General features: G+C 37.1%; 2 protein-coding genes across 2 annotated transcripts; both read right to left on the reverse strand.

Moving 5' to 3' along the window:
• Positions 1–2,073: 2,073 nt before the first annotated feature.
• LOC123663066 (piggyBac transposable element-derived protein 4-like) lies at positions 2,074–3,087 on the reverse strand. Its single transcript, XM_045597805.1, has one exon. It carries the CDS (start codon positions 3,085–3,087, stop codon positions 2,074–2,076), a length of 1,014 nt encoding a protein of 337 aa, XP_045453761.1.
• Positions 3,088–5,541: 2,454 nt separating this feature from the next.
• Positions 5,542–6,771, reverse strand: LOC123663067 (tigger transposable element-derived protein 4-like). The gene has a single exon (XM_045597806.1). It carries the CDS (start codon positions 6,769–6,771, stop codon positions 5,542–5,544), a length of 1,230 nt encoding a protein of 409 aa, XP_045453762.1.
• Positions 6,772–15,318: the final 8,547 nt, after the last annotated feature.

Consider the following 15,318-nt stretch of genomic DNA (forward strand, 5'->3'; position numbering starts at 1 on the left):
GTTTTGCTACGTATCTAACCATAAAAATGAATTTGTGGCTGTAGCTAACCAAATAAATGGTTTACAAATTGAATTATGAAAAACCTCAACGCTTATTTATATTATCATACCAGCAGTGAGTGATGGTAGAGGAGGATGGGGCATTTAAATATATATGATTTACACAAAATGTAAAATGGAGCAGTGACAGGCATATTCATTTAAAGACTGTGCAATGACTGTGTGCAGTGACTGTGAAAAATAAATACAATTGTAAAATATGCTGTGATGGTCAACAGTCCTGCTAACCATTTGCCTATGTAGGGACTCGAAGCAATGAACCACTCAGCATAATCCAAGCATGATCCATCCAATCCATAAAGGTTTTAAATTAGGTAGAAAAACACAGTAAGAAAATAAAATCACTCTGAATAGATAATGGCTGGGAATTCTGTGGCCTTACACTACAGAATGTTTTTATTATTGTTTTTGGTGCTGGTTGTTCAGAATCAAAGTTTTTCCAAATCCAGCTATTGTTCACGCACATATCTAAAATTTGGGAAAATATAGGTAAGTACCATCGGTGGCCTTTCATCTCAGTTCTGTACAAAGCTACTAACATATCTACAAGGTCGACCCTGCCCATATGCGCGTTGTAGTGCTTTATTACATTGGGACAGGGGACAGCAGCTCTGTTTTACTGTTAGACATAACTGCTTGCCACAGGGACCACTTTGGTGTCGTGCCATTTCACAATACACACTTTGTTTTTATTGCATACTACTCATGAATAAGACCCTCGGCCTTTTTTCTTGAGGGCTTTATCTGATAGCAGTTTCTGTTCTGCACCACATAGTCGATTCGATTTTATTGTGCCGTAAGAGAATATTCTCATATTATGTCGCAGAATATTAACCCTTAACCACTGACCATTATTTACTTTCATTAACACTGACGTACGTCACTCTGACGTATGGTTTTTTGAAATAGCCTTTATTATTAATATATTAATATTTATTAATTTGTTTTTCTATTTATCGTTACTTTAGCTTAAAGGGTACCAAATTAATTAAAAAAAAACACATTATTTATATAAAAATATTTACTTTAACTCAAAATACAAAACTTTGAAAAATCAACGGAAACAAAAAACGCCTTCTTTCTTAACGGCATAAAAACTTAACTTATCAGTCTAAAATGATCACAGAGCTGATAGTATTTTATCATCTAGATAGTATTTAATAATTAGAAAACAAATAAATGGCATATTATTAGGAACTTAACACTTTTTAACGACATGTGTTACAAGCCGGTTTTGAGCACTGCAAACATGCGGGTTTCTTACAAACATGACATACGACCGAGGTTTTTCTATGTTTTTGTTTATAACATAAATGACAGTTCTTACGAACGTTCAGCCGACAATTTTCAGATTCTTCCTCTGTTCGAGGTATCGCAGCTGTACCCAAAATGCGTGTGAGTAACCCTTTGAGTTCCAAGGAAAGTTGTGGAATTATTATGCGCCTTTCTAGTTGCCCACGAACTAAACTTTTTGCAGCATTTTTCATGAAAATTAGTCGGTCTTCTGCTTTGTAGTTTGACAGAATGAAGGCATTTACTGCAGCAATGTCTACTATTCTGTAGAAAATAACCATTGGCCAACGTCTGGTGCGCCTGGAGCAAGAATATTTAGCGCATTTTTCATCCAACGAATCTACGCCGCCTTTTGAAGTGTTGTAAAATGAAATGATCTCCGGAATTTCTTTTTGAACATCCATGGCCTGATCATGATGCATAGTAGACACCATGATTACTGTTTTATTTCTTTTAGGTACATACGACAGTAAAGTTATGTCCTTAGTAAAGCCGTACATAGTTGACTTGACAGTGCGATTCTTTTGGAGAAACTCTAACGGGATTTCTCGTTTGTTTTTTTTTACAGTACCCACGTAAGTAAGCCCGACTTTTTTCAGTTCACAACAAATCTCAATAGATGAGAAATAGTTATCTGCAGTAATGTTACGATTGGTATTCTGGATCGGTTTCGACAAACGCACAACACATTGACTCGGTAAAAGCAATTTCTTTTCCGTTTCAGAGACCCAAGCCATCACTGTTCATTCCAGTATATAAGTAAGCATTATACAAATATCCTGTTCTTCCGTCAGTCAAACATTTTATCTCTAACCCGTACTTGCATGGTTTGTTTGGCATATATTTCTTCCAACGACAACGTCCTCTAAATGATACAAGCATTTCGTCAATTGTTGTATTATCACCCAACCTATAATATTTTTGACAGTTGGAAACGAATATTTCAAATATTTCGGATACAGCAGCAGCTACGTTAGCCAATTTTCTTTCATCTCTAGTTGAAAAGTCATCAAACCGAAGAGCGATCAAAATCATTTGAAATCTATCCTTAGACATTACTGCTCTAAAAATGTCTCTTCCTGTACCATCAGTTGCAAATATGGCATTCACATCTTCATCATTTGATTTGAAAGCTGCACTGAACAACAACATACCTAAAAAAGCATCAAATTCAATCTCATCTATATCTCTCACTTCAGGTTTGTTTGTCCTTTTGTATTTCTGCCTCAATATCTCGAGTCTTTCGTTTGTGTGGAGTATAATTTTGTTCTTTATATTTGGACTAAGAAACAAATTGAATAAACTTACTGGTTCACTTTCTGCCGGGACGTTCACACTAGCCATTGGTATTACGATGTTATGAGCGGGAGTACGCCGATTTCTAGACGGAGGGTCTTTTGCCCACTTCATACATCTTCGTTTTCCGTAATAATATTTTCTTGTGGATTCCTGTGATGTCGTAGGTTCATCAGAGTCTGAGTAAGGAACGGCTTCTTCTATACCCGTTTCACTCTGTAGTTCTGCTAAGGGGATATTGTCATCGCTATCCGATGAGGAGTCTACTTCAGCCTCCTGTGGCAGGATGTCATCCTCATCAGCTGAAGAATCATCAGACTCCGAAAAGGCAAGGGTTTCCATGACCAAACTCTCAAACTGTTGATCAGTCACGTTGATTCGAGGCTGTTTACTCGAAGTCGGGCGTTGAGTATCCAAATGACGTTTATTTGAAGCCATTTTAACACTAAAACAAAAATAATAAAAAAAGAATAAACTTACATTTACTCTGACGCTACGTCCCACAGACGTTAGGACGGCTATACTTACTTAATCAAGGCGCACCGCACGACTGCTCACACCCCCTGCGCGCGCGTCACTGGGTCTTAGGAAGGTACAGGAAATGACAAGTCCGTGCGCGTTTGGTGTAAAAAGATATGACCGCTTTAATTGCGCACTCACGTCTCTCAGACGTACGTCAGTGGTTAAGGGTTAATAAGGGGGCGTTCAAGTATTACGTAATGCAAATTTTGAAGATTTTTGACCCCCCCCCCCCCCCCCCATGTAACGCGCCGTAACGTTTTCCTGTACCCCCCTCCCCCCCATAAACGTTACGTAACACCCAACTGACCATTTTTATCCAAATGTCACAACTTTTTTGAAAAAATTATCAGAAAGTTGCTAAATTACTTTTGTTATTGTTCTAATCGTGCTTGCGGTAGTAATTAATGAATAAAACATTAGATTTCTAATTCGCAATAGATGTGTATTTCATTTATTCATATATTTATTTAATAAATAATCGCATATAATTTAATAAACATTTACTTAAGTTTCAAATATATTAAATTGACTCAAAGTCCTAATAAACTTAAGATTTGTGAAATCTAACATTTAATCACGCCGTGTACTGTGTGTGAGTACTGTGTGGCTACGGTACTAAAGAATATAGCCACCCCCTCTCTTCCCGTGGGTGTCGTAAGAGGCCACTAAGGGATAACACAGTTCCGCTACCACCTTGGAACTTAAAAAGCCGACCGGTGCCGGGATAACCATCCAACTGCTGGCTTTGAAATACACAGGCCAAAGATGGGCAGCGGGGTCTTCGTTGTGACAAAGCCAGCCCTGCGGTCACCAACCCGCCTGCCCAGCGTGGTGACTATGGGCAAAACACGTGAGTTAACGTTGTTTTTGGCGTGAACTTGTGGAGGCCCATGTCCAACAGTGGACTGTATAGGTTGTAATGATAAATCACGTCGTTTTTCTGACTTTGCCCTGTAATTTTTTGGTTTCATCCACCAATGTACTTTTCATGCATTTTTCTATTTTAGCTCTTTTTAACTTATAATCTTTTTCAATAAAATATCATGTTTAATTTAAACTTTGGCAATGCAATTAGAATCAGAAACTTAAGTGAAATTTAATAGTATACTTAACAAAAACAAAAAAAAAATCGTCTATATTATTTTAATAAGCAGGTACTGTATGTAAAAAAAAACTAATCAATTGGAATTATTGCTCCTCTGACAACGGGTTTGCCAGCCACTCAGACTTTCATTACTGGTATCCGGAGAAAAGACAAAGAGGGTTCGGGAATTATTAAGCCACTTGCATCAACTTCGTCTTCGTTGAGCCAATCGCCATCCTCAGACAATGTTTCACAGCAGCGCACAATGCAGAGAAACTCATTTGCCCTCCTGGCAGCAAGTCACTGTGCCGTATTCTACTTTCACGAGGGTCTTGGGCAGTCTTGCCATGCACATAACGACTGTGTAGTTGCACACTCTTGTGGGATGTGAAATAGATCCCACAGGTTGCACATATTGAGTGCATGTTCTTGAGTTCGGATTGTACTGATGGGCAATAGAAATCATATGGCATCTGTGATGTGATCTCCTTGTTAAGCATGAAGGTTACATGTTATTTAATTACTTTCTTTATAATATTAGATAATACTATGACATTATCATCAGTGTCATTCTGTCAAAATATCAATACCTAATTATTTACTATGTCTTATTTTATTGTTGAATAAAGCCAATATGCTATTTGGTTCTGTCTTTATCTGTATCAATCTGCTGAAACCCTTCTAGAGGAGGCAACAGATCAACGGACAACCTCACAAGAAGTGGTGAAAACTTGCATGATCCTTTGTCCAGCTGAGTGGGTACCACGAGCTTGCTTGCAGTTTGAAGGATTGGACAGGGTGGCAGCAGGAAATCGAGAAAAATAGATTTCAATGCACTCCTCGAGCGGGAACAGCAGGATTCATCTGCGCATTTAATCACTTGCAAGAAATATTGCGATTCACGGACGTGAGCGCTATACCACGCTAGATTAGTTTCGGCTGGATCCTGCAAGCTATCTTCGGGCTTTTTATATTCCGCCGAAACATCGCAGTTGTCAATTTTCATTTCACTCCACATCTTAGCAAGTGTCTCGCCAGCGTGCTGAAAATTGCGTTTTTCTAAATCATCATCAACAGTAATTCCTTTGTTGTCGCGATGAGAAACAAAATCGGGATAATAATTCTGCAGCTTTTAATGCCTCTTCTGCGGTAGGTAATGGTTCTTCCTCGACTTCTTCTTCCCCATCACTTTCGAGTTGTTCCTTAGCACAAATGTTCTGTACGATATTTTCATCGGTGGGTTCTTCGGATGTGAGGAGAGCACTATCGATGTCAACATAATCTTCCTACATTTCCGGTGCTACTAAAGAATCTGAATGTAGGTTTCGTGACCACAAAGATAAAGGAATGTCATCTCCTTCATCGAATTCATGGTCTGATATTTGAATAGGTAAACCGTCGTGGTTTTCAATGAATCCTGCATGTTTGAAACGGTTATGAATGGTACTTTGTGACATTTTATTCCAGGCATCATTAACCATCAGAATTGCATCTAGCACCGTTATTTTTGTAGAAGAGTTGTCTTCATTAGCGTCAAGACAATTAATCATTTTGAGCACAAGGTTCTTCCTGAAATTCGTTTTGAGTGATCGTATTATTCCCTGATCCATTGGCTGTAGTACTGATGTTGTATTCGGCGGAAGGAAAGCAAGTGTTATAGACTTTAAATCAGTAACATTTGGATGGGCCAGGCAATTATCAACCAGCAATAGAATCTTTTTCTTCTTCTTCACCAAATCACGATCCCAATCACGAAGCCACTTTTCAAAAAGTTCTGACGTCATCCAAGCTTTACGATTGTTAGCATAATCGACAGGTAATGATTTGACACTTTTAAAACATCTTGGTTTTTGTGACTTTCCAATAATGAGCAATTTCTTTTTCTCTGTGCCACTCATATTAGCTGCTACCATGACAGTTATTCTATCTTTCGACAACTTACCTCCACTACAATTGTCACCTTTAAATTTTAAAGTTTTATCCGGCATTAATTCGTAAAAAAGTCCAGTTTCATCAGCATTAAATATCTCATCATCAGAAAATTTTCTTCGTAAATTTGGCCACACAGATATCAACCAGTTTTTTGTTGAATTTTGATCAACAGACGAAGATTCACCGACAATTTTTCCCGCCACAATGTTATGTCGAACTTTAAAACGACTGATCCAGCTTGCAGAACAATTGAAGTCGAGAATACCAAAACGCGCGGCAAAACCATTTGCCTTTTCCTGTAGCATAGGGCCGCTGACAGGTATTCCTTTGTTTCTCATGTTTTTAAACCACTGAATTAATGCTTGATCAACATTTTCTTGTCGTGATTTTCGAAGCCTCTTCGGTTTCAAAACATTTGAATTGAACGACTGCTTAATGCGGTTCTTGTTTTTAAAAATCATTGAAATTGTCGAATGACCCACGCCAAATTCCTTTGCGAGACATGAGTTAGATTCTCCATTTTCTAATCTGCATATTATTGCACCTTTCTCCTCAATTGTAAATGCTTTCCGTCGTTGAGACATTTTTGACATTTTTTTCACAGTAACAAACGAAAAACAACGTGTGACCTTCAAGCGTCAATTACCCACTGAGATTCAAAACAAAAACGAGCCATGTGCCGAACGTCGTCGGGAATCAACGAACATTACCGAAGGTGTACAGAATCATGTCGGTCATTATAACCGGACATAATTTATTAAAAATGGGTCATAATAAGCGACATGTCACTGTAAGGGAAGTCATTATATCCGACTATTTATAAAGAATTTCATATGAAAACCAAACTTCGTAGTATAGTTACGTCATAATAACCGGTTGGTCAATATAGGCGGAGTCATAATAAACGGATTCTACAGTACTTAATTGTATGTAATCTATAAAGAAACTTTTATTATTAGTTAAGTGATCAGAGCAACCTGAGTCCACACACCATGTAGTGTAGTTACTTTCATTTACATTCACCTCACTAATACACAGCGGTGCCTCGTCTTCTTCAAATGTTGACAGGAATGTGTGATGGTTCTTTTCATGGTAGTGTCCCCTATATTGTCCTCGTCTTCTGCCATGTCCACGTCCTCTGCCATGTCCAAGTCCTCTGCCATATCCACGTCCTCGTCCTGCATTCAGGTATTGTCCTTCTTGACCTGTTTGTCCGCATCCTCCATTACCTCCTCGGGCTGGTCCGTAACGTCCTCTCCCTCTATTATGGCATTGAAACTTCTTATGGCCCGGCAATCCACAGTTGTAGCACAGGAAAGCATTGTTGACAGCTGTTGTCGCCTCTGATTTTGTTTTCTTTCTTTTCTCCTCTTCCCCCAGCAATCTCTCTTTGACAAAGTTGACACTAAGATCAGTCATAGTTTCCAAAGTTGTTATTATTACTTCATATGATTTCGGCATACTGAGTAAGATGTAATTCACCTTTTCTTCCTCTGACAGGGTGGACCCTCCGTTTTTGAGTTGTGTAAACAATTCCTCCATTTGTGTAAAGTGTGATTGCAATTTTTCATTTTCATTAAACTTAATTTCCATTAATTGTCTTCTTATAAAAATTTTACTTCTGGTATTTTTCTTCATGAAGTTTTCTTCTAATATCTTAAGCATCCCATATGCCGTTTTCTCGTCTTTTATATATTCAATATGACTGTCTACTATGGAGCTTACTAAAATGCTTACTGCTCTTGTTTCCTTTTTTATGTTTTCTGTTTTGATCGCAAAATACTCACTTTCTATAGCATCTAAGCATTCCTGCTCTCTTAATATAGTTTTCAATCTGTATTTCTACGTATCGAAATTTTCTCCTTCAAACTGTTTCATTTTACCAAACTCGTATTGTCCTGACGCCATTTTGTTCTATTCACGTTGCGTTCGACGATATTTTTCTTTTCATAGATTGCCGGAAACTGCAGAAAACCACGCTTCGCAACCACTGTTAGTTATTTTGGCACGATCGAGGAATAATAATAAAGCTTTTCACCTTTTAAACACTCTTTCTTTTATTTCTTATATTCTTCAGTTACAATACCACTTACAAATCTTACCTTTTTTTTTTATAACAAACTACCATAGACTAAAAACCATCCTAAATTCATAGAGTATATATAAAAACCTTTTGGAAGTGGAACATTGTCCTTTCCTCAACACCATATCCGTCGAGAGCTATCATGTTCGGTGAGTCGTAGAGCCCGATTTATGCAAGTATTCTTTATAAACGTCATGAATAAAGCTTATTGACATTCTACACAGTATGAATTCTTATGCTATTTTTAGATTAAATCTTTTACATTTTTTTTAGATTAAACATTTTACATTTTTTTTATATAATTAAATCTAAAGATATTAAAATAGTAAATTACTTTCAACATAGGTACTAAAGTCTATAAATTGTCTCTTCACTAAAATGTAATGAAATTATTATTTTAAGCGTCTAATTATTTTTAATAACGACAAGGCACTCGCACATTTTACGACGCACACGCACATTTTTAGATACGACTTACGACGCACTATTTTATTTACGAACTTTTCACTAGTCGCTATGCGATTTAGTAAAAAAAAAAATTTTTTTTTCACCTCACACTTGTTCTTTCCTGGGTGATGCCACTTTGGTAAAGTAAGTCGATGCCTCCCTGCGTCGCAGAGAACGCAGGTTCATTTGCCTCTCCATCCATTCGTTGTGCATTTTCTTATAATAACGGCAAAACGCATAGCCCGTTGCTGCTAATAAGACAACGACTATAATTGTTAGCAAAATGTTCGTTGTGCTAACAGTGGCGTAGCTGGTTTCAGCAGATGCACTATTTTTCCCGTCTCCAGCAGCTGTCTGCGCGATGATTGTTTCCTCTTTTGAATAAGTCTTACCCATATTGCATTTTTTTTGTAGACACACAGACCGCGGTTTTTTTTATTATTTTATTTTAATACGGCTATATTGAAATATGCGCGCGCGCCCCATATTTGTCAGAGTTTCTCAGAAAAACAAGCGCGTGCCGGGCACTTGCACTGGCAGGGTCGCCATGTAGTGTCGGAGGTACGAGGGGCAAGTGAAACGAATGACGTACGATATTAGACTGTCTTTATTGTATTAGAATACTATCTTATATACGATTACACCACTACACGAGGAACGCTGTCCGAATCGCAGTACAGCTGAAATTGCGTTATTCCGATTCCTCGATTTTATATAGGACAAAAACGCTTTCGGATTTTTGGGTATGTTCCTCTCAATGTTTGTAATATAATCAGTAAATAGACTCGATTCTAACAATTTCGCGCGGTCTCTAAGAACTATAAAAGATTGGAAATCCGAATAATTACTATATATTTTATATTTTTTGTGGTATTTATATTTTTCTTTTATTACTTTTATAAGAAGTTTATTGTACCAAGGTGGATATTTATTCGAAGGAAATATTAGTTTTGATGGAATATATTTGTTACGAAGTTCATTCAATGTATCATAGAAGAAGGTTACCGCGTTTTCTAAGGTTCTACTAAACAATTCGTTTTTCCAATTAATCGCATTTATTTCTGATGTAATAGCGTTATAATCAGCAGTATGATATACAGGGTTACAGAAAAAGTCGTGTTAGATCCGTTAAGGGCGTGGAGTACCCATCATTTCTGACTTATTTCACTATGAAATACCCTACCCTAAACTTAACCCTTTTCGAGATATTCGACTTTTAATTTTTTTATTGAAAATTGCCGATTTTTAGGCTACTAATTTTATTTTGTGTCTTATTATTATTATTATTATTATTATTATTGCATTTTTACATCTCTAATAAGATGCTTTACGACGTCAATCATTAAAATAGTGCATAAGTTAATTGAATAGGCCGAGTAGACAAGTGAAAGTTAAGAAATTAAAAAAAATATTATAAAGTTTATTTTTCTTTAAGGGATATCTAAAAATATATTATGGCAGTTGTTCGGCAGATGTGTTTCAAAATATCTACGTTTCATCAGTTATCTAACGAGGACTAACGCCACACAAACGCAATGGACCAGCAGCAAAAAATAAAAACAAAACAATAATAAAAGACGGCAGTAAGGTAAAAAAAGCGTTGGCAAAAGCAGCAATAGGCGAGATATAAGCAGTTGACCGAGCGAGATAAGGCGATAGCGTAAGGCTATAGGTGGAAAGAGATGCGCGTGCGCTAAGCGACTATGTAGGTATAATAAAATAAATAAAAATAATACCGGTTTGCGAGCAAGTCGGCGTTTCTCAACCTTTTCATAAATGTTACTTTTAAACTTAATTATATAAACAAAAGAGAATAGGCAAAATCGTATGGCGCTTGGTCTATCAGCGGCCAGGAACAATTTTAATTTTTTTTTTTGGTGTATTATCACCCTACAATCACGTTACAAGATGTTTTATATCTGTGGTGTAATTATAAATAGAATTAAATACATTTTTATTTTAGATATGTCACTCTGTCATTTAGCGTATTATAACTAAGGTTTAGCTTTAAAAATAAGGAAATAAAATAAAATGACTTGTAGACTTCATTAAAAATACATTTACTACTATGACAAAACATCGCCAATAATAATAATGATAACGTCATCAGAACTCAGTGCTATTATTGTACATTAATAGATTTAATGTACATGAGCTAGACATCAAGACAAGGATATTTTATTGCCGTCATCAGGACACACTGTACATTATTGTACATTAATACATTTAATGTACAATAATAGCACTGAGTTCTGATGCTGGTAATAAAATATCCTCGTCTTGATGTCTAGCCCACGCCAGATACCACACTACACATATAACGTGTGCACAGCAACCGATTGTGCGCCTTCCACTTATACAACTGCAATAATAATGCGCAATTGCTTCTCTATTTTGTCTTTCTCGGTTAATTACAATATAAGAATAATATATTCTGGACCTCACATGTCTAGATTGTATACGCACACGTAATAACCAAAAGTCTTCTTCTTCAATAAAATCTCTGAGCTGACTTATTTGACGCTCCCGGTATACTTCAATATTGTACAAGCCTTTAACTAAGTGTTCAGCGTAGTAGCTGCGAGCCAACTTGATTTGGTATGTGCCAAGTGCAAACAGAATTAGGTCTTCTTCAGAAAAAACCGGGAAGTCTTCAAAAATAAGTTGATCATTGCTGAGTCTTTCAAATGACGCCCTCTGTCTATTAATTTTATGACGGATAACATAGTCCGCTAAGAGGTTTGGTATTTCAATGCGTTCATTAATTATATTCACGAACGACGATGCATAAATACTATTTTGTATTGGTGTTTGAAATGCATTGATGAGTGCCGCTGCGTTTTGGAAGTCCTCGAACATGTGACTTAAGGCGCGATTAAAATATTCTTGCCTAAACAATTTAAACTCTCGCTTGAACTTGCCATTTATAACTTCAACTACCCAGTGGCATAGAGTGACCAGCCTAGTTCTATTGGCCTGTTCAGTAGTAAGCTGGTCTGCTCCGCGGTCTTTGGTTTCGGGCATATAGGCACTGTAGTTGAATCGCTACAAATCGCCACAGACGTCTCTGAACCCACGATCTAAAATGAATATATCGCCAGCCCGGTAAAACCAGTGAAATGGGCCTTCTTCGTCATTTGTTATTCTTTCCAAAATACTGGCATCTGAGTCGGTAGCAGCATAGGGCCCACAAACATCAATTATATGTCCATCGGAACACACCATTAAGAACGGTTTTAATAGATTTTCGTATTTGTGTAGACTGTAGGTCTCTCGCTGGAATGAAAAGTTGGAGCTCTTCTGTATATAAATATATGTACCATCCATGATCGCTATTGCCTTCCTTTCTTCTGGAGATGACTCGGTATTTCCAAATAACGCGTTTGGTACAATAAGATTGCGGTCAGCGACCATTCTTCTATTTAAATGGTCGAGTCCCAGGTGTCTTGGCTTAAAATCCAGAGATATAGCATCACGCATTATGTTAAAGAGCGTGGCTAATCTCTCGTTGCTATCAACAGTTCGCAACTTCATTAAATAAATGGCTAGTTTCGTTTTGGCGTTTGACTCAGACAAACAAGGCGTTTGTTCCAAGATTGAATTGATCTCTGCTCAAGTGCTGCAAAGTCCAGAATATTTTTTTAAAAACAGCTGTTTTCAAAAGCTCTAGTATTTGCACAAAATGAGTGTTGTTAAAATCATGTCTGAGATTTGGACTATCAATGAGCTCCTCCCAATCATGTTGTTAAATGTGGCATATTCTGGCACTGTCTGGTATGAATAAGTTAGAATGTAACAGAACAGTAATCCTTACATTCTCAGGCATTCGACGACGTGACACACTACGGCATCTGTCAAACACACAATTCGCTGAGGTGCTAGGCACTCGTGAATATTCTTCCACTTGAAGAACATATTCGTGCGGGGCAGGGTTATTGTTTGGCTGCACAGCCCGTTGAGCTCGTTGCCAACATGGTCGACAAATGTATTCTCGGCCGTTGTATTCAACCTGAAAAGGAAAATAGTTTTATAACATAGTATTTTAAACTTGCAGCAGTTTCGGTCTAATCATGTTTTGTATAGTGAATAAAATGCCGAGCTCTTTTTTCACGTGGCGAATGAGTCATGCTCATACGCATTGTTAGTGAGTTTGGCCTCTATTATGTCTCGAAGCTAGATAATAATAATAATAATAATATCTTTATTCATGAAATCTGTTTACAATATAAGTTACACTGAGTCTTCCCAATAAGTTATCGTAGATACTTGTTGTGGGAATGACTCTCAACTTCCCAAGTCTTTAACTAAGATTTCATACAAACGGCAACAATATGACACGATTTTATAAAAAACAGAATTTTGTTAGAAATTAAAGTGCGCTTTATAAGTGAGTGAATGTGATCAAGAATGTGTTTGTGAGTGCGTGCGTGCTTGTGTGTGTGTGTGTGTGTGTGTGTGTGTGCGTGTGAGTGTGTGCGTGTGAGTGTGTGTGTGTGTGTGCGTGTGTGTGTGTGTGTGTGTGTGTGTGTGTACGTGTGTGTACATACATGCAAATACATATACTCATCTAGTTATTTACTTTACTTTTTTATGCTATTCTAACTAACAATTTTTCAACATCCTCATATGTTAGATCCCTTAACCACTCCGTTATAGCTTGTTTACACTTTCGTAATGTCATTGGATAAATTTTTAGTTTATAATTAATAGAATTGTATACGTAAGCGGATTGGCTATCGTACTGACGTTTGGCAAAGACCGTTCGACAAGAATATGACGGTGCAACTAAGTCTTTCCTACGTTTTAATACCTTGCGATGGTCATAAGGCAAATTTTTGTGACATTTTAGTGTAATGTTTAGTATGTAAAGCTTTCTTACTGACAACAAGCCACTAATCTTGAACAGAGTATCAGTAGGAAATCTAAGTGGTTTACAGTACATCACCTTAACAATTGATCTTTGGGCTCGTTCAATATTTAGGAAGCTGGACTTATTGGCGCCTCCCCAGACCGTGATACAATAGCCTAAAACTGATTGGGCCATGGCAATGTAAATCTTATTTAATAGTTCAACCGCCATTACATCCCTCAATGCTCTAAACATCCAAACAAGCTTCCTAATCCTGCTCACAGTTGCTTCAATGTGGGGCTGCCAACTTAATCTCTGATCCACTATTATACCTAAATATTTCATAGACATCACTTTCTCAATATCCGGGCAGTTGCAATCTATTGGCATTGTATCGACATTTGAACAACTGTGAATTCTAACGCGGAAGTCCGCTCCTGGTTGAGAAGCATTATTAGGAGCAAAGCAAATATATTTTGTTTTTGTTATATTTAATGTCATAAGATTATCATCTAGCCATTTGAATACTTTGGTTAAACCTCTGTCACTACTAATTCCAACATCCTTCCACGACTTGCCAGTAAAGACGATAGCGGTATCATCGGCATAGGAGATGATCGTTCCCCCGACGTCCCGTAAGTTACAGAGGTCATTTATATACACCAGGAAGAGCGTCGGACCAAGAACACTTCCCTGCGGTACCCCATATAGAACGGTTTCTTCATCACTTATGAAATTATCAATTTTTACCATTTGAGTTCTATCAGATAAATAACTTCTAAAAAGAGACAAAGCGACACCACGTATTCCTATATTCTCTAGCCTCTGTACAAGGATTGGGACAGATATGGTGTCAAATGCTTTTCTTAGGTCTAAAAATACGGAAAGACACTTATTGCCTTTATCTACTTCCTTGACGATCATCGTTGTAAGGGTTATAATAGCATCTTCGGTTGATAGGTGTCTCCTGAAGCCAAACTGGGCGTCGGATAACACATTAAATTTATTTAAATAATTTAGAAGTCTTTCATTTAGTATTTTTTCTACTATTTTTGAAATGACATTTAGTACAGAAATTGGCCTATAGTTGTTTACGTCAGATCTGTCCCCACCCTTGTACACGGGAGTCACTATCGATCGTTTAAGTATTGTAGGAAAAATACCAGCACGGAAGCAGAGATTAGTCAAAGTTGTTATGTGTGGGACAAAAAAGTCTCTAGCGTTCTTTATAAATTTTGTTGTGATACCGTCCCACCCAGGTGCACTATTCGAATCCAGACCCATAAGAATGCGGAAAACCTCACCCGGATCGGTATCAAGCAAGACGAAAGAGGATAAACTAGCTGATTGTGCACCAGCAATGGTAATATTATTTAATGAGTTCCCAACCCGTTTATTTATAGACTCAGCTAAGTTTTTACCAATATTAATGAAGTAGGTATTAATGTAATTGACTGAAGTTTGGGGTAATGCAGTTATGTTTAACAATTCTAGATTCGAAGCTTTATTAGCTTTGTATTGAACAATGTCATTCACGGTAGACCATAACTTTTTTGGGTTTTTAATATTTTCTTCAATTTTACTTTTATTATAATTTCGTTTGAGTTTTCTGATTAGGTTAGTACAAAAGTTACGATAACGAATATAAGTAATTTTTAAGATTACATTATACGGATTGGATCTCAGCTTATTATGCATACAGTTTCTAAGCTTAATGCAACGTACAGCCCCCTGCGTTATCCATGGCTTAAG

This window comes from Melitaea cinxia, chromosome 19, assembly GCF_905220565.1.
Source record: "Melitaea cinxia chromosome 19, ilMelCinx1.1, whole genome shotgun sequence".
NCBI lineage: Eukaryota > Metazoa > Arthropoda > Insecta > Lepidoptera > Nymphalidae > Melitaea > Melitaea cinxia.